This window comes from Trichomycterus rosablanca, chromosome 10, assembly GCF_030014385.1.
Source record: "Trichomycterus rosablanca isolate fTriRos1 chromosome 10, fTriRos1.hap1, whole genome shotgun sequence".
Classification (NCBI taxonomy): Eukaryota; Metazoa; Chordata; class Actinopteri; order Siluriformes; family Trichomycteridae; genus Trichomycterus; species Trichomycterus rosablanca.
This window is the reverse complement of record NC_085997.1, coordinates 1258585-1278051: the sequence shown is the minus strand read 5'-3', so window position 1 is coordinate 1278051 and position 19467 is coordinate 1258585. Positions and strand designations below refer to the sequence as shown.

Here is a 19467-nt window from a genome sequence, read left to right as displayed (position 1 = left end):
GTACACACGGCGGATAAAAGACGTGATTTCAGAGCGAGCCGGTTGTGAAACCTGGTTTTACATGGAAACCTTCGCTCCGTTTGAGTCACGCTGGCTGATGAAACCGGCCGTAATTAAAACCATAAAACATCTATAAAGAATTTAAAAGCAGTAAAACGATCCAGTTCTGTTTACTCACAACTGTGTGGTTTTTTTTAGCTGGAGGGTAACGAACCCCCAGCGGTGCGGAGGGGCTGTAGAGACTGAAATGTAAACACATCACATACAGTGCATGTTTACACCATCACTAAAGAGCAGGTCATTAAAGAGACGGATCGTGAGCTGGAACTCCCGGAACTGCTGACCTATTAATATCTAACAGTAATGAGATAGTATCTCTACTATCTCAAATTAATGACTTATTACCTCAATATGACGACCTAGTATCTCAAAATAACAAGATAGTATTTCAAAATGATGACTCTGGATCTCAAAATAATGATGCAGTGCTCCAAAATAATGAGACAGTATCTCGAAATGATTTATTATCTCAAAATAACAAGATACTATTTCAAAATAATGCCATTGGATCTCAAAATAACAAGATAGTATCTTGAAATAATGACTTACTATTCCAAAACAGTGAGATAGTATCTCGAAATAATCACTTAGTATTCCAAAATAATGAGATAGTATCTCGAAATAATTTAGTATCTCAAATAAGCAAGTATCTAAAATAATGACTACCAAGATCGACTTGCCTCTCAAGAACCCTTGTTACAGTGTTAAGATGGAGTAGAAATGTGTTACTTTATCTACCAATTTAGTCATTTCCCATTCCTGGTTGTGATTAAGCTGTCCTGTCTGTGTCCTGGCTGTATTGGGTTCTCACACAGAACCGTATAGCGCACGGAGAGCCACGCTGAGCTCCAAGAGTTCGTGTATATCCATGTTCGTCCCTCAAACACGGCCAATTATGTTTGCGTGGACGTCCGGCCCGGTCGATAGCTCTTCTGAGACTCGTACTTGTGATTCTGAACACCAGCTAGTGAGTTAGACCGCTGTGCCACCCGAGATGCCAAAAACAAGGTGCAAAATTGGAGTTTTGGAGCAAAACTTAGTGTTTTATGGAGTCGTTTGCACAAGCTGAACATTTAAAATCTACTTTTATTTGTATATAATACTCCCAGTGCATATATCAACTTCATATACATACATATTTACTGGGCACTCATGTGGTGCAGTGGTCTAACTAATCCCAGCTCAGATCTCGAGCTCTCGAGTTTAAATCTTAGCTGTGCTATCAACCTGGCCAGGCATCTTACAATCACAAATGACTCGACAGAGGTTCCTCACTGCTGCTGCAACCCGTCAGGAAATAATAATAATAAAAACAGGCTGCACAAACATGTTCTTCAGGAATTCGGTCCAAGTATTTCAGCTCAAACCACCGTGTCAACACAAAGAGCTGCAGATCACGTTAGCGTACGTTACTGTGATCTGAAATTGTGCTGAGTAAACACACACTGTTACGTTTATTTGCTCTATAAATGTCGAGTGTGTTTCGAGACTGAATTAGACTGAATTTAGCTTTCCTTTATTTAGCGCTCACCACAGCGCACACTGGAAAAAAAGCCGCTATTCAGATTTAATAATACATCAGTTTACACGGCGACTCGGCTATTCGGACGCTGGACTGCTTTCAGACGGGTAACGACTTGCTGGAAAAGCTCCACACAAACATAAGCAGAAAAACCCAAAACGTTTAATTAGTCATTTATTTTCCTCACAAAGCTCTTGAAGGAGCTTTTACCCAGCAGAATGTTCTAATAAATCATAAATAAATGTTAACGTGCCGACAGCAGGCCAGAGTTCATCACTCGCAGTTATTATGACTCAAATATGGAAAGGGGAAAAACGGTGTCAGTAAATCAACACCCTCTCACTTGCATAAGTGCTGAGGAATGTCGGCACTCTCATAACGAGGCTTTATTTTGCTCTCTGAACACGCTGAACACCAACACGGCTCCTTCTTTATTTCATTTAATCATTAATCTGGGATTAGGGTGGATTTAGATATAGATCTTCCTCTAGTGGAATCACTCAGCAGTGTTTTATTCATCCGGTAAACCAGGTTAAAGAGAACCGAGTCAGAGTTACACCACTGCTTATTATTAGAGTTGGTAAATATCGTATGTTCTTGTATTATGTTGAAACTCCTCAGTAAAGCACTTTAGACACTTATTTCTAAAATAAAATACACCAAATCAGATCATACTAAACCTTTAACCTTGAGAGTTCGTTCCCACCACCATGATTAAAAAAGTCCAGCAGATAATTAAGTTTAAGTGAATTACTAAGTCATTATTTTAAAATGACTTATTAATTTATCAAAATAGTGACTTAGTATCTCAGCATAGTGACTTTGGATATTACAATACTAAGATAGTATTTTGAAATAATGACTTAGTATCTAAGAATAATGACTTATATCACAATAATGACTTATCTCAAACTAATGAGATAGTATCTCAATATAATGACTTTGTATCTTAATTTAGTGACTTTGTATCTCAAAATAATGAAATAGTACCTCAAAAAATGACTTGGTGTCTCACAACGATGCCTAATTATCTCAAACTAATGAGATAGTATCTTAATATAATACATTACTATCTCCATATAGTTACTCAGTATCTCAAAATAATGAAATAGTACCTCATAATAATGACTTAGTGTCTCATAATAATGAATTGTTATCTCAAACCAATGGGATAGTATCTCAAAATAATGACTCAGGTTTCCAAAATAGTAAGATGGTACCTTGAAATGACTCAAAATAAAAAGAATCGATCTAAAAATAACGACTTAGAATCGCTTACATGATTGGTTAGATTTAACTATATTACGACTTTAATCTTTGTACTTAAAAATACACACACATTTTGACTAAGCGATTGCTAACTGAATTGCCGTAGGATTCTTGAAATATTTATTTTGTGTTCCAAAAAATGAGATAGTACCTTAAAACGACTTAGTATCTCAAAGTAGTAAGAAACTATCTAAAAATAATGACTTAGAATCGCAAAATAATGAGACAGTTATCTCAAAATAATGCCATTTTAGTTCTTATATGACTTTTTTTTAGATTTAACTATTGACTTTAATCTTTGTGCGTATAAATACACACACAAAAGTCTGTCATGTTTAAAAAACCACATTGACGTGGCAAAAAAAAAAACATTCATCAGCCACAATTCCAGCTTTAAAACCTCTAGATTGAGGAATGTTTTGCTATTTTTGCCCATTTTTCTTGGCAAACTGTCTTCAATTCCTTGACGTTAAGAGAGTTTCTCTGATCCTGCACTTAATAAAGTTGTAATAAATGTTTAATAGGATTCAGAAGGAAGTGAGGAGACTGGATAGGGCCGGGCAAGCAATTCCCTGATTTTAAATCATCATTATTATTATAATTATTATCATTTATTAGAATTAGTGTAAAGGTTCTTAGGCAGGAATTATTTGCTCTTTTTCTTGAGGTTCTGGATCTGGGCGGTGTAGTTCTCCTCTTGAATCTGCAGCTTCTTTGTAAAATCTGCCTGTTGGACATAAAACAACACTGATGTCCAGGACTAAAACATAAACATGATGCATAAAAGTATAAAAGCTCATAAAGCCTGATGTAGAACAGAACACGGTGCTCATAACTCCACAGAGAAAAGCAAAAAGCTCTGTATTAAAGATCTAATCTCTTAATAAGAAAGTAAAGAAGAGGTTTTCTTCCCCTCCCGGATTCTTATTGTACACACACGGGCCTATTAAATGCCTCTGGTGCACATCTGGAATGGTAACAATATGGTTGGGAAGTCACCCGCAGCATTTCCAGCATTAGCCTTTTTCAGCCTTTTCTTCCATATAAGGTCTGATGAGATCCACATGAGTTATGACACTCCTGGGAACTTTCTCAACCAAAATATCCCAGTCAGGGAGGAAGAGAAAAACAGGGATGTTATTAAACTTCACTTAATGGAGAAAGAAGAGCAGATTTAGTGGCACTTTTAATCCACGTCAGGATCCAACACTTCAAACGGACCGGAGGGGGCCGCGATGCTGAGCGCATACGCAACTGTTAGCACGCTCCCGAGAGTAACGGGAACGAAAAACACAACATGAGTCGATAAACCGGGAATTTCATACACAAATTATTATAGTTCTGATTAAAAAAACATGTAATCTAAGAACTGATGAAAACACGAGCCATGAAAAGGCTTCAGTGTACCTTAATACCCCAATATAGTGACTTATTATCTCAATATAGTGACTTATACACCGATCAACCATCATCCTTGTTTCTACACTCACTGTCCATGTTATCAGCTCCACTTACCATATAGAAGCACTTTGTAGTTCTACAATCACTGACTGTAGTCCATCTGTTTCTCTGCATGCTTTGTTACCCCCTTTCACCCTGTTCTTCAATGGTCAGGACCCCCACAGGACCACCACAGAGCAAATATTATTTAGGTGGTGGATCATTCTCAGCACTGCAGTGACACTGACATGGTGGTGGTGTGTTAGTGTGTGTTGTGCTGGTATGAGTGAGGTTTAAACACCTCACTGTCACTGCTGGACTGAGAATAGTCCACCAACCAAAAATATCCAGCCGACAGCGCCCCGTGGGCAGCGTCCTGTGACCACTGATGAAGGTCTAGAAGATGAGTCTCTGACTTTACATCTACAAGGTGGACCGACTAGGTAGGAGAGTGGACAGTGAGTGGACTCATACCAGCACAACACACACTAACACACCACCACCATGTCAGTGTCACTGCAGTGTTGAGAATTATCCACCACCTAAATAATACCTGCTCTGTGGGGGTCCTGACCATTGAAGAACAGCATGAAAGGAGGTAACAGTCCATTTTCGAATTCTATTACCAATTTATAAAGGATTGCAATGACGCCAATGACCTTAGACACAGCCATTCACTTTTGTATGTACAATAGATGCCCGACTGGCTGACAGCGCCGCCAGGGGAAAATAAATGATTATAAAAAGATGATTATAAAAGGAAATATCCTTAATATGAAGTCTTAATGGCACTAGAGTCTCTAAAATTATTAATCCTGTCAAAAACTTACCATCATGTTAGCGACTGAAACTTAAAAGGACGTGAACAATAGCGACGGCACAGCGGAGCGATCTGCGAGGGCTTGTTTTCTGCAACTGCAGCACAGCCAGTAATTTAATTCCACCTTAAGTCTGGCGTAAAATTAATCAGAATATCTGCCAGGAGCGTCTAATGTGTTCCGTGTTACGCTGAGAATACCCACCATATTAAGCAAGGGAACATCACTCAAGTTGTAATATTAGATCCTTTTTTGGCACGGGCGCTGGGTTAGCGAGGGCCCGTGGGACGCCGCCAGCTCCGAGCTGATACTTCTGCTAATATTATTCCTCACTGCAGCCTTTGGTCTGTTTCCCTGTTCACAATTACCCTGCTCACATCTGACAGACTCATTTATTAGCGTGTGTTATTGGAGAAAACGTTTCTAAGTGCTATAAGCGCCGGACGGACGACGTTTTTTAGGTGGGGCTCATACTCAGGGCCTCTTGTTGGAGCGGATCGTACCTGCAGCTTTGCCAGCATCTCTGTGACCACTTCCTCCAGCACCTCTCGCACATCTTCGACACTAAAATCCAGGTTCTCCGGCGTCTCTGCTTGTTCGCTTTCACCGGGCTCGTCCACAGTCTTCTCCACGGATTTCTCGGGCCCCTGGAAGGAGATTTAACACAAAGGGTCAGTCCAAAAACCTACTGACATCTCTACATAGAGAAGAGGGCGTGTCTAAATTCTTAGATCCCTTAAAATGCTCCTACTGAGGCGCCTTAATTCTGAGTGATGATCTGACCGAATAACGAGGGAGCGTCCGACGCCTCCTCGGTGCTGAAGGCAATCCCAGCATTCAGTGCGGCACGACTTTTCTCAGAAAAACACACAAACGTGGCGGACGGATGAAATGCAGAGCAACCAACGGAGTTCTGTTCAAATGTAAATAACTTCTTGTTGATGTTTAATTTGTATAAATGTGCACAAATGTCGTTAATTTGTCAATTCAGGCTCGTCAGGGACAGTTTAACCGTTTTCGGTACACGGAGGGAGACGTTAGCTGGCGTGCTAGCGGGTTGTGCCGCCTGAGGCTAACTGTGTTAGCTTAGTAAGCTAACACTGCACTGACGTAATCGGTGTAATCGCTGTCTAAGTAGTGCTTCTAAATAATCTTCCTTATGAGTTCGATGTCTTATTACAATCCTCTCTACTGAGGCAGCAGGGCGGGTCACTAGGTTTTCGAACAGACCCAATATTTACATACTTCACACATGTGAGTGATTCATGCTGGAACAGGGACGGGTTTTTCCAAATCTGTTGTCACAATGTCAGATTTTTTGAATATATATTACATAATTCATTTTACACACCTGTTAGCTGGAATAGGGTGCGTCTGTTACACCTGAATAATCATTATAAGGTGTGTCCACATACTTCTGGCTATGTAAATAATTCTTACACAACTAGTTCTTTAAACCAAACTGTCCACATGAAATGCACAGATCACTTTACATTCCGTACATAAAATCAATACAGTGTAAGCAATAATAATAATTATTTAAATAATGATTATTTTTTCTCTACTGCTCAGTAGAGCCCAGTGTAAACATCAATATCACCATGAAATGACGTCTTATCTAGTGAGTCTGGACTGTAACAGTCATAAATATCTGATTTTCTGGTCTCATTCGATGACTTTGGCAATTTTTCGGGCACACAATCACCCTCCCGAGACGTGTAAATAGGGTAATGAAGGAGTTAAAAATAAAGAATCCGTGCCATAATTAGCCACTTTCGTTTGAGGGCATGGAAGTAATTTATTCAGCTGATATTAAATCATAAAAGCAGAATGCTTTAGAAGAGTTTCACATCACCGCTTTAACAGAGCTGTATTTATTTAATATATAATTAATTCCAGGAGCGCATTTCCACGACCTTCAGAACCCTCGTCTGTTTATCCGGAGAACAAAGGCCCTTTTTTCTGCACACACGATTTTACACAAGGTCTTTAACCATAATAAATATATAAATGAACAAATAAATGAGTAGTTTTGCTATATGGAATATTTATTCAGTCATACTAAGATACTATCTCATTAGTTTGAGATAATAAGTCATTATTGTAAGACACTAAGTCATTTTTTAAGACAATAAGTCATTATTAAGTCTCACTATTTTAGAACACTTAAGCTATTATTTTGAGATACTATTTTATTATTTTGAGGCAATAAGTCACTATTTTGAGATACTAAGTTAATTTATTGAGACACTAAGTCACTATACTGAGATACTAAGTCACTATATTGAGACACTGAGTCACTATATTGAGACACTAAGTCACTGTACTGAGACACTAAGTAACTATATTGAGATACTAAGTCACCATATTGAGACACTGAGTCACTATATTACACTGTCACTATATTGAGACACTGAGTCACTATATTGAGACACTGAGTCCCTATATTGAGACACTGAGTCCCTATATTGAGACACTGAGTCCCTATATTGAGACACTGAGTCACTATGAGTCACTATATTGAGACACTGAGTCACTATATTGAGACACTGAGTCCCTATATTAAGACACTGACTGAGTCACTATATTGAGACACTGAGTCACTATATTGAGACACTGAGTCCCTATATTGAGACACTGAGTCCCTATATTGAGACACTAAGTAACTATACTGAGATACTAAGTCACTATATTGAGATACTGAGTCCCTATATTGAGACACTGAGTCACTATATTGAGACACTGAGTCCCTATATTGAGACACTGAGTCACTATATTGAGACACTGAGTCACTATATTGAGACACTGAGTCACTATATTGAGACACTGAGTCACTATATTGAGACACTAAGTCACTATATTGAGACACTGAGTCACTATATTGAGACACTGAGTCCCTATATTGAGACACTGAGTCACTATATTGAGACACTGAGTCCCTATATTGAGACACTGAGTCCCTATATTGAGACACTGAGTCACTATATTGAGACACTGAGTCCCTATATTGAGACACTAAGTAACTATACTGAGATACTAAGTCACTATATTGAGATACTGAGTCCCTATATTGAGACACTAAGTAACTATATTGAGACACTAAGTAACTATATTGAGATACTGAGTCACTATATTGAGACACTAAGTAACTATATTGAGACACTGAGTCACTATATTGAGACACTGAGTCCCTATATTGAGACACTGAGTCCCTATATTGAGACACTGAGTCACTATATTGAGACACTGAGTCACTATATTGAGACACTAAGTAACTATATTGAGACACTGAGTCACTATATTGAGACACTAAGTAACTATATTGAGACACTAAGTCACTATATTGAGACACTAAGTAACTATATTGAGACACTGAGTCACTATATTGAGACACTAAGTAACTATATTGAGACACTGAGTCACTATATTGAGACACTAAGTAACTATATTGAGACACTGAGTCACTATATTGAGACACTAAGTAACTATATTGAGACACTAAGTCACTATATTGAGACACTAAGTAACTATATTGAGACACTGAGTCACTATATTGAGACACTAAGTAACTATATTGAGACACTAAGTCACTATATTGAGACACTAAGTAACTATATTGAGACACTGAGTCACTATATTGAGACACTAAGTAACTATATTGAGACACTGAGTCCCTATATTGAGACACTAAGTAACTATATTGAGACACTGAGTCAATATATTGAGATGCTGAGTTATTAGTTTGAGATACTGAGTTTCACATCACCGCTTTAACAGCGCTGTATTTATTTATATATAATTAATTCCGCGAGAGCACTTGAACGACCTTGATTGTCTGTTTATCCGGAGAACAAAGGCCCTTTTCACAAGGTCTTTAACCAGGATAATAAATAAATAAATAAATAAACGAGTAGATTTGCTATACGGAACGTTTATATGATTCTTACAGACGTATCATAATGATCTAATTAAATACTCTCAATATCGTTAAGCGGCGCTGGGGTGGCACAGCATATACGATCACTGGGACTGGTCCAGGCTCCTGCACGAGTGGTGGAGGAGCTACATGAAGCATAGCGTGTCTCTTCATACGCGATACGACTCTGTGTAAGAACCAAACACAGGAAAGTCACGTGTCGGAGGGGCCTGTGGTGAATCAGCTTATAAGTGGGAACTGGAAATGACTAAATTGACTAAAAATACTGTAAACCACATGTTTTATTCCACTGACTCAGTAATGCAGTGACATACTGCGGCTGTAAATAGGTGAGTGTGTATTTTTGCCACCTGACAGCACTAACAGGACTTAAACCAGGGTGGAGCGCTAATCTATCACACACGGGTCGGATTAGTAGCCTAACCTGTTCAGACTGGCGTCGGATGTGGACCGGATTCAGAATATAATGTAATATCGTGGCAGAGCAAAATCCCGAGCATGTGCTCTGTCATTATTCACAGTTCTGATCATGTTCCAGGAAAATATGGCATCACCGAGCGCCGCGTAATGAGTATTTGACTGGTTTAGATGGTAAATGCTAATAACTAGGAACTGGGAAACGTCACGAAGCGTGTACAGGATGAGCTGTGATTCTAAATAATCATAAAATAATAGAGGGCAGGAGTACAGGAAAATATTCACACACACACACACACACACACGGAAAGATTTGTGGTGAGATTTTTAATAGCATAAAAAGCTATGAAAAGAGAAACAGCACCAACATGTGGCGCTGATGTGAACTGCACCTGAAAGTACACTAATAAAAAGTGTCTCTAACTTTTATTTTTACAAACAAATCGCGTCAATTTATCAATTTATTTGATTTATTTTCAGTTCGGGATGCTTTCCTAGTCTATAACACTGTATTATCTTTTTACATTGTCACTACATGTATACAATCAACTCAAATAAAAAGTGCTTTATTTTTTTAGACAAACATGGTACTGATGAGGAATTTTGGAGCACAGAGGGAGGTTTGTTTGCAAACTCCGGGCTGAATTTTCCAGCTGGATGTGAGCGAGCGAAGAGGGAAAAACGTTACTCATACTTTGGAACTGGATTCATGTTTCCTCTTTAGAGTGATTCACATGTAAAACACATTTTCTCACTTACTGCTAATATTGCGGGGGCCAAGAGTCAATTCGGATCTACTGGAGCTGCACCGAGCTCGTTATAAAGGTCTGATGGTACATTCGGTATACTGTCTTTGATTCCTCGTACCGTATGGATTTTTCACATACTGCCATACCGTAGCACAGGTAATACAACAGCTGTAGCTTCAGTAGACAGCAGATCATATAATATTGTTCGCTGCTGTATTCATATGCAGCTCACGAGTTAGCCAGGTAGCGTTTGCATGAGTGTTAACAGATGAGAGAGGCTTCCTCAATATGGTGGAAATAAATAAACAAAAACAGATGGAGTATGAAGAGAAGAAGACCAAATATGCAGTTTAGAACAGACTAAAAAACTTTATACTTTATACGATCCACATACGCGAGAACACGATTCCTCTACAGACGGTCGAGAGAGAAGCTTTCAGGGCAATAATCAAAACTCTGGATTCCAGGTTTTTCTTACGGGGCAGAAATACTTCAGGTCAGTCACTAAACCAACGTTATGAGCGAACTGAAATCAGAGAGATTTAAAGTCGTCCACTTTTCAAATGTGGTTTTATTTGTTAAACAGGAAGCTAAGGGTAATCATATAATACTTATATAATTATACTAATAATATTCTATAAATAATAAACATCGTATATAGTGCATCAGTTTCACATGTACTGATTCCATCACACATATATTGTGTCATTTTGTGGGGCTGAGCAAAGCTTATAGTCCTCAAAACCGTTATTATATACATCCTGAAATTAAACCTTTTATACACCATGAAACCATATTTGTCCCTTTCTGACCTGATCCTGACCGGGCGGCGTCGCAGGAGCCGGGGCCACGTATCGAAGGAACAAATCGGATGGCATCCCCTCCTCGAGCGGAGCGGCGAAGTCGGCAGGATCAACGACCTCGACGTTTCTCTGTAATGCGATAACACAGGAACGCAGATTATTCTGCTGCAGATTTCTCTATTATACTCATAACATATCAGGATAAAAGACAAACGTTCTGTCTAACACACTAACAGTATACAGGGGTTGGACAATGAAACTGAAACACCTGGTTTTAGACCACAATCATTTATTAGTATGGTGTAGGGCCTCCTTTTGCGGCCAATACAGCGTCAATTCGTCTTGGAAATGACATATACAAGTCCTGCACAGTGGTCAGAGGGATTTTAAGCCATTCTTCTTGCAGGATAGTGGCCAGGTCACTACGTGATGCTGGTGGAGGAAAACGTTTCCTGACTCGCTTCTCCAAAACACCCCAAAGTGGCTCAATAATATTTAGATCTGGTGACTGTGCAGGCCATGGGAGATGTTCAACTTCACTTTCATGTTCATCAAAACAATCTTTCACCAGTCTTGCTGTGTGTATTGGTGCATTGTCATCCTGATACACGGCACCGCCTTCAGGATACAATGTTTGAACCATTGGATGCACATGGTCCTCCAGAATGGTTCGGTAGTCCTTGGCAGTGACGCGCCCATCTAGCACAAGTATTGGGCCAAGGGAATGCCATGATATGGCAGCCCAAACCATCACTGATGCACCCCCATGCTTCACTCTGGGCATGCAACAGTCTGGGTGGTACGCTTCTTTGGGGCTTCTCCACACCGTAACTCTCCCGGATGTGGGGAAAACAGTAAAGGTGGACTCATCAGAGAACAATACATGTTTCACATTGTCCACAGCCCAAGATTTGCGCTCCTTGCACCATTGAAACCGACGTTTGGCATCGGCACGAGTGACCAAAGGTTTGGCTATAGCAGCCCGGTCGTGTATATTGACCCTGTGGAGCTCCCGACGGACAGTTCTGGTGGAAACAGGAGAGTTGAGGTGCACATTTAATTCTGCCGTGATTTGGGCAGCCGTGGTTTTATGTTTTTTGGATACAATCCGGGTTAGCACCCGAACATCCCTTTCAGACAGCTTCCTCTTGCGTCCACAGTTAATCCTGTCGGATGTGGTTTGTCCTTCTTGGTGGTATGCTGACATTACCCTGGATACCGTGGCTCTTGATACATCACAAAGACTTGCTGTCTTGGTCACAGATGCGCCAGCAAGACGTGCACCAACAATTTGTCCTCTTTTGAACTCTGGTATGTCACCCATAATGTTGTGTGCATTGCAATATTTTGAGCAAAACTGTGCTCTTACCCTGCTAATTGAACCTTCACACTCTGCTCTTACTGGTGCAATGTGCAATTAATGAAGATTGGCTACCAGACTGGTCCAATTTAGCCATGAAACCTCCCACACTAAAATGACAGGTGTTTCAGTTTCATTGTCCAACCCCTGGGAGATGCATGGGAACCCTTGGTTGCGGGGTCAAGACCCACAGGTAGCGCCTAAACCAAACGTCATTCATTTTAGATCAGTGTGTTTGGTGACTCTGATGTACATCTGACTGCATTTTATATGTAATTAATGCAGAGTTGTGTGATTCAAGAGCATAAAGCACATTTTCTTGCACAAGGGTAATCGCCTCCAGAAACAGTGCTGCAGGTACTGAATGAGATTATAAAAGACTTCTTGGGTTCAGTTGCCAGCGAGCCCTCAAAGCCATAATTAAAAAAGATAATTACACCGTGGAACAGAGAGAGGAGGAAGAACAATAGTCCCTCGTCACTCGATTGTTCTGCATTATTCTCGTGCACACTATTCTGTTTTCTTTTTAATGTTCGACTATTAAAAAAAAAGTGTAAATGGAATTGCTTTAATGGCACAGAAATAGAGGCTTTTTATGTGAGTTGGTTTGCTAAAACAGAGAAGAACAGAGGACGTCAGGGAGAGAGAAAAATGCAGACGTTAATATTCAACTGGCGCTTTGAACCCTCCATCCAAACAAATAAAGAAACGCTGGTGTTATATTACATCCGGGACCTATTAAATCTGTGCCGCGGCGCTTGACCTAGATTTGTTTTCCTGATCCTGTTTCACTACAGAATGCGGTGCTTCGAATATCAGCGTTTATTTATATACAGCAGATCAAACAAAACTGCTGCATGTCTTCTGTATCTAAGATTTCACAAAAACTGGTACAACTGGGACTGTAGCGGCTGGTGGTGGCTCCATAATGGTATTGGGTTTGGTAAGCTGGCATTACATAAGACCCTTGGTGAGCCTCCCTCCTGGAGAGTTACACCCGTTCAGGGTAGCACTGTCGCCTCACAGCAAGAAGGTCCTGGGTTTGAGTCCTTTCTGTGTGGTGTTTGCATGTTCTCCCCGTGTCTGGGCAGGTACTGGACTAGTAATCAAAAGGTTGCTGGCCCTTAACCCTCAATTGCTTAAACTGTATAGTGTCGCAGTATTCAGAATAAAAGCGTCTGCTAGATGCTAAAAATGTAAATGTCCGTGTGGGTTTCCTCCGGGTGCTCCGGTTTCCTCCCACAGTCCAAAGTCATGCAAGTGAGGTGAATTACAGATACCAAATTGTCTGTGACTGCGTTTGACATAAAAAATCATGAATGTAACCAAAGTGTGTAAAACAAGACGTTAAAGTCCTAATAAATAAATAAATAAATACACCCGTTCATGTGCTCATTCGTTCTGATAGGTTCGGACCCCACACACGTCTAGAGGCGCCAAAATTAAGGTTAGACCAACGCTCGTCTGAATTTGGGGTTTTGCCCTTTTGCTGTGGAACACAGAAAACTCAGAGTACCCAAGCTTGTGGGGTCCATTCCCCATATTTCTGCAGTCCTACGCTCCCGTGGTGGAGCTACCAAGTATTAAACAGGCCAATCATGCACATTAATAACAAAAGAAAAAAGCAGCATTGTTTTTAATCTGCTGTCTGACATTCTGAAAGTGTGTACGGAACATAATCATTACACGTTAATAATGGATGAGCAGATCAGCTGAGAGACGGGCTTGGCTCGGCTAGACTCGGCTCAGCTCGGCTCGGGCTAGGCCGAATTCCAAACGGAGAAATGACAGCTCTCAGAACGGAGACGGGGGGCAAGAGGGGCGACGTGAGAAAAAGATGGAAAGACAAATTACTGCTGGCTTCATTCTTCATTTGCAGCGGCATCTGGGTTATCTTATTTTAGTAGCACGACGGTAAACGGATGTGAACGAGGCGTTTTTATCTGCGAGCGTTGAGTCAGCACGGTGTAATTATGACTCTGGCGTTTCTGTGTCTAAAAACAAATTCATCAGCTTCAAAAACAAGTAAAAATAGCAGTAAAAATTAAAAAATAATAGTTAAGAAGCAGTGAAGGCCTGTATTTTAACCATGATTTAAAATAATAGAGCTGTGCTGCTGTCTTGCCATCATATCTACGGTACAGTTTATCATCAGCACTGAGGTTTAAAACCTTGACATTAAGAGAAATAATACAACGAGCTGGGTGAGTGAGCTCAGGCGAGCTTTATTGCGGCTGTGAGACAGCTTATCAGCAGAACAAACATAGGAAAGGCCGGTCTGTGTGTACATCAGTCCCTGCCCTTTCCTTTCTAGCCTTTTTAGGTTCCTGTCCTCACAGGACACCCGTGGAATGGACACTATATCAGAGAAGTAGCTTAAGAGCTTACCTCATAACTGCATAGAGATATTATCATTATTATCATTGTTATTATTAGGATATGAATACAACATATGCAGATCTTTGCTTAGGTCAAGTAATAGGATTCCCATATGACATCTGAACCAGTAGATTTGGGAAATAGTCGTACCTATATACCCTGTAGTCCCTATTCATTCTGTGCTCCAATCATAGAACATTAAATATATATTTATATTATAATTACCTCCATTCTGTGAAGCATCTCATCTCTTGGGTGAGTGAAGAGGACCTCAAACAATCTGTAGTGCTGAAAAAGACTGAACAGAATTACAGAGATTAAACTAAATATTAAAATATTTGAACGGTCAGAAGATGCACGGTTTGATTTTGACCACAGGATGGCGGTATTTCTGTTCAAATGAACGTACGCAGCTTTTCTCGACAGAAAACGTAGGTATGACTAAATACCTGATATATGCGAGTGTGTGAGTGTGTGAGTGTGTGTTTGCCCTGTGATGAACTGGCGACCTGTCTGGGGGGTCCCTGTCTTCCCCCAAATTATTCGGACCCAATGCAACCCTGACCAGGATAAAGCTATGGTACAACAGACTGAATGAATAAATGAATGAATGAATGAATGAATGAATGAATATTGACCCGGCTGAACTACAGTAATCCATGTTTCTGGGGGGAAAACTTACTAATCTTACTAATATAAATATAAAGTGTAGAGATAGAGAAAAAGGATATTTATATTTATTGTTAATCATTAATATAGTGATTATAATTCATATTTAAGGAAATGCTTTTCAAAGCAGCGAGATAATAAAGAAGAAATAATAAAATAAGACATGAACCTGCTTTTGAAATAATCCGTAATGGATTTGATTTGATTCGAATCAAACAGTGGATTAAAATCATCGTCTGCTTCTGTCGCTGAGCGTCTGGTGGTGAGCAGCGTCTGGGTAAACTCCTTAAAATTGTCAGCAAACTGCATGTGTTTGTCTGGAAAGAGAACAGAAAATGGGGGAATAAGGTCCAATAATCACAAGTAGAATTATCCAAAACGTTTTGTTTACATTTTTATTGCAACATCAATTAAAAAACGGAATAAAAGTTCGACTTAGGGGATGAAACGTAGTACGTGTGTGTGAATGAGAAGGAAAGGTGAAGTTGCAGGGGGTTGAGGTGTACAAAATACTCTATAAATATTTGTTATTATGATATATCACACTTATAAAACCAATATTTAATAGAAGTAGTAAATGTAAACACGTGTTGTGCCACACTGTAATCCCGAGCTTCACTTTACCTTAATTAAAAGAAACATGGTGTGACGTAAACATGCTTGTTTTATGGGACGTTGTAGCCTAGCCTAGTTGTAGTCAAACCCCACCACTGCCATTTTGCCGCTGGTCCCTTGAGCGAGGCCCTTAACCCTCAGTTGCTCAGACTTGTCCCGGTACTGTAAGTCGCTTTGGCCAGTTTTTGTGTAGGAGTGTAGTTTTAGCGTGCGTAGTGAATATCTGTATCATCCTAAACCCTTATCATAACCATTATCGTTGGCAGTGCATGTGTGCTTGTGCTGAGTGTGATAATCAGACTGCAACACACACACCCAAGCGGAGGTGTTTAAAAGGCAGCAGTTTAAATACGACCTAGCAAAGGAGCGAGTCAAAGAGCGGATTAAATCGTCCCTCCAGACCGTCTATACGCAACCAAAAAAGGAGCGTGAAAGTAGCGAGGACCAGGCACACCGCGTCATGAAAGGTCGGGGCCGTGGCGGCCTGGCTTTACCAGGAAACACTGGTACACTGGTACACACATCAATACATGACAGGGATTCGGCCACCCTTCCCTCCTCAGGCACAGCCAATCATGTCTGTGTTGATTCGAACTTCCAGCAATAATAGACCGTGGCGCCATCCGAGAGCTGGAATATCATTCATAGAGGAATGTCCACAGTCCCCAGAAGTCCAGAAGTGACCCCAGTCAAAGCCCTCTTGGTTATCGGGTTCAGGTGTTTTAGCAAAACATGTGTTGACAGATGTAAACAATCAATTAATTACAATTAATTATATGATTTGTATATTTTATTGTATGTTCGGTTTTCAGCATAATTGGGATCAATATTCATGCGGATTCTTAGCCAGGCATCATTTAACCCCATAGGTACATTCCAAAATCTCTTAGAAAGCCCTCTTAAAAGAATAGAAGCTGATGTTTAACAAGTTCATGATCAAAGTAATCAGACTGATGTGCAAACTTTACCACCCCTACATATTTACCGCCGATGTTGTCACATAAGAGCTGTAAGAGCGCCATGATGAACGAGATCTGCTGGCTAGTGAAGTTCATCTCTTTGGCCCACCAAAATCCTGCAACGAAGTAGTCCAGCAGCGCAGCCTCCGACACACACGTCTGGGTCTTTTTCAGGCCGAGTATTTCCTCGAATCTACTGTGAGTGAGTGAAAACAAAGTAAAAATGAACAATAATTACACAGTGTTGTATATGGGCACAGAAAAGCTGTGGTCAATCATAATCCCTAACAAGATATGCAGTCATGCCACGAGTTCAGTAATGTAGGTTCCTAGTAAATACCTTTAAAACAGCATCGTATCATCAGTCAAAGTGAATCTCAAATAATAATAATAATAAAATTCAACCAACATTTAAAATACACATGCAAATATACATCTGCAAAACATTCTGACCAAAACCAGTTCAGATTCGGGCCTTGGTCTTGGATTTCCATTGAGACCTAATCTTGGCTGTTTGTGGTCTTGGACTTTTCTTGAACTTGACAAAGACTCGCCTACTTACAGCTGAACCTCTTCCACGGAGAGCTCCATCAGTCTGTTCATATTTTCGGGTGATAGCGGTGGCCATTGAAGAAACATCTCAGCTGCTTTGTTCTTTAACAGATTAACACAAAAAGCAAGCAACTCCGAATGAAAGGCAATGCCATAATAAAACTCACTGCCTTCTTAACACCACTAATAGTTTAATGTCATGGGGAAATAATTCATATTATTATTATATTTGTTTATAGTCATTTCCAATTACTTAGTCGTATCTCACCTACCCTGGCATCTTCAACACGTGTAGTAGCCAACCACTTCTTTTCACCTACACGAGGTGGGTTCACACAGGGGTAAGTATCACGTACGTACATTATGCCCCGTCTCTGTGCAGGCGTCATATTGTAAATAAGGATGGTGTTTAACCTATCTTGGGGTCCAACAGGAACAGTTGGCTTATTTTAATGAAGAAGGGTGAAATTTTTTTATTGCCGCTACAAAAGTGGTCGAGGCTGTAATCGATAAATCGAGTTTTGGGTGACAAATGATCAACTAGCCAAGTCCTCAAGTCTAACAAAGTTTATTTAGAAAAGGTTTGGTTCTCCTTAGGCCTCACCAGCTGGTATCTGTACTTCTGCTTTCAGAGAACAATCAATGCAAGTCAGAGAGACACAGACCTCGAGCGCAGGGTTCAACGAGCTTTTATAATTTTGCCCACACCTTCTGAGTTCTTTGTTCTCATGGTCTGTTCAAACCAGTCCTAATTAATTCTTTTAGATGTTACTTTCTCAGTGCCATTGACCTTGTCCGAGGTACCGAACCGGCCTTATCGGTATAAGGTATTTAGGGAGTTCTTCTATGTATCCGAGTGCTACCAATTATCTGTCCACTCCCTTCCTGTAGCTACTCACCTCGACTTCGCACCAACACAATCGTAACTCAGTTTTATTATGCTATAACCTACACATTGCTAATTGATGGGGTGTCCAATTTTTATTTTTCTAACAGCTGGCAGGTGAAAAGAAGCGGTATGCTGAAAGAAACAGCGTGGGACTTTTGGAAAAGATTTGGATTTTAGACAAGCGTTTAAAAGTAGATATTTGTGGCAGCTGAGTTATTATTTATTTTACTGGATGGTAATCAAAGAAATAATAATGTGTAAAATTAGGTAAAAGTCAAACTTTTACCACATCAAATTGCTTAATGTAAATGGAAAAGATGTTCTGTTCATATAGGCAGTAAAGGGCTTTTTATTGGTTTGTTAAAAGACAATAATAACAAAGCTGCATGGTTTTAAAGCAATTTATAAAGTATTAATTTGTGCAGTCCATCTTTCCCTGTCAGAAAAGCGTTTAAAAGTGGTTCAATCCCAAATCACTACTTACTACATAAATATGCCACTAGATTAAGTGTACACTCAGTGATTTGACTCTAAACGTAGTGTACTAATACAGAGCACACAGAAGCAATTTAAGATACAGCCGATAGCTAGCAGCGATTCTGTTCAACCGTTATCACTGACGAAAAACTTGTGTAACGAAGGTTAAATTAATAAACAATTAAGTAAAACATTTACAGCGCTTTTAAGCTTACATTTAAACTAGAATCCTTCTCCTCAGTGGTATTTTTTAAGTTTTCGGGAGACTTAGCGCTCTGTCGAGCTCTCTCTCGTCCAGACATGTTAGCTAGCAATGTTACCACGGTAACCTAGGTTGTATAGAACTGCTTATGGAAGACCAAAAGGATCAAATTATATCCAAAATATCAATAAACAAAGAAAATACACACGTTTCTTGACTATTTAAGTGTGTGTGTGTGTGTGTGTGTGTTCATTTGCCAAGTGATATCATTTAGATTCCTAGCATTTAGCAATCCAAGCAACTGAAAGTTAACGCCTTGCTCAAGGGTCCAACAAGGTCATACTGCCAGA

General features: G+C 39.9%; 1 protein-coding gene across 4 annotated transcripts; it reads right to left on the bottom strand.

Annotated features, from left to right (window-relative positions):
• Window positions 1-3350: 3350 nt before the first annotated feature.
• On the bottom strand, window positions 3351-19243 carry cabcoco1 (ciliary associated calcium binding coiled-coil 1). Of its 4 annotated transcripts, none has more exons than XM_063003475.1 (9): window positions 19131-19219; window positions 17818-17865; window positions 17560-17651; window positions 17024-17193; window positions 15593-15740; window positions 14980-15052; window positions 11025-11144; window positions 5613-5756; window positions 3351-3578 (listed from the first exon to the last, which is right to left on the bottom strand). In XM_063003475.1, exons 3-9 carry the CDS (start codon window positions 17634-17636, stop codon window positions 3498-3500), a joined length of 813 nt encoding a protein of 270 aa, XP_062859545.1. In that variant the 5' UTR covers window positions 17637-17651; window positions 17818-17865; window positions 19131-19219; the 3' UTR covers window positions 3351-3497. The 4 variants fall into 4 exon arrangements, with proteins under 4 accessions (XP_062859545.1, XP_062859544.1, XP_062859542.1 ...); XM_063003474.1 differs by having other exon boundaries at window positions 17822-17865; XM_063003472.1 differs by lacking the exon at window positions 17818-17865 and having other exon boundaries at window positions 19131-19243.
• Window positions 19244-19467: the final 224 nt, after the last annotated feature.

Excerpts from the sequence above, each read along its gene's own strand:
- cabcoco1 (XM_063003472.1), bottom strand. The coding sequence starts at position 19,217 with ATGTCTGGACGAGAGAGAGCTCGACAGAGCGCTAAGTCTCCCGAAAAC. Across the intron at positions 5,757-11,024 it reads CGCCGCCCGGTCAGGATCAG|GGGCCCGAGAAATCCGTGGA; the intron begins GTCAGAAAGGGA and ends ATCTCCTTCCAG. Across the intron at positions 3,579-5,612 it reads AGATGCTGGCAAAGCTGCAG|GCAGATTTTACAAAGAAGCT; the intron begins GTACGATCCGCT and ends TATGTCCAACAG.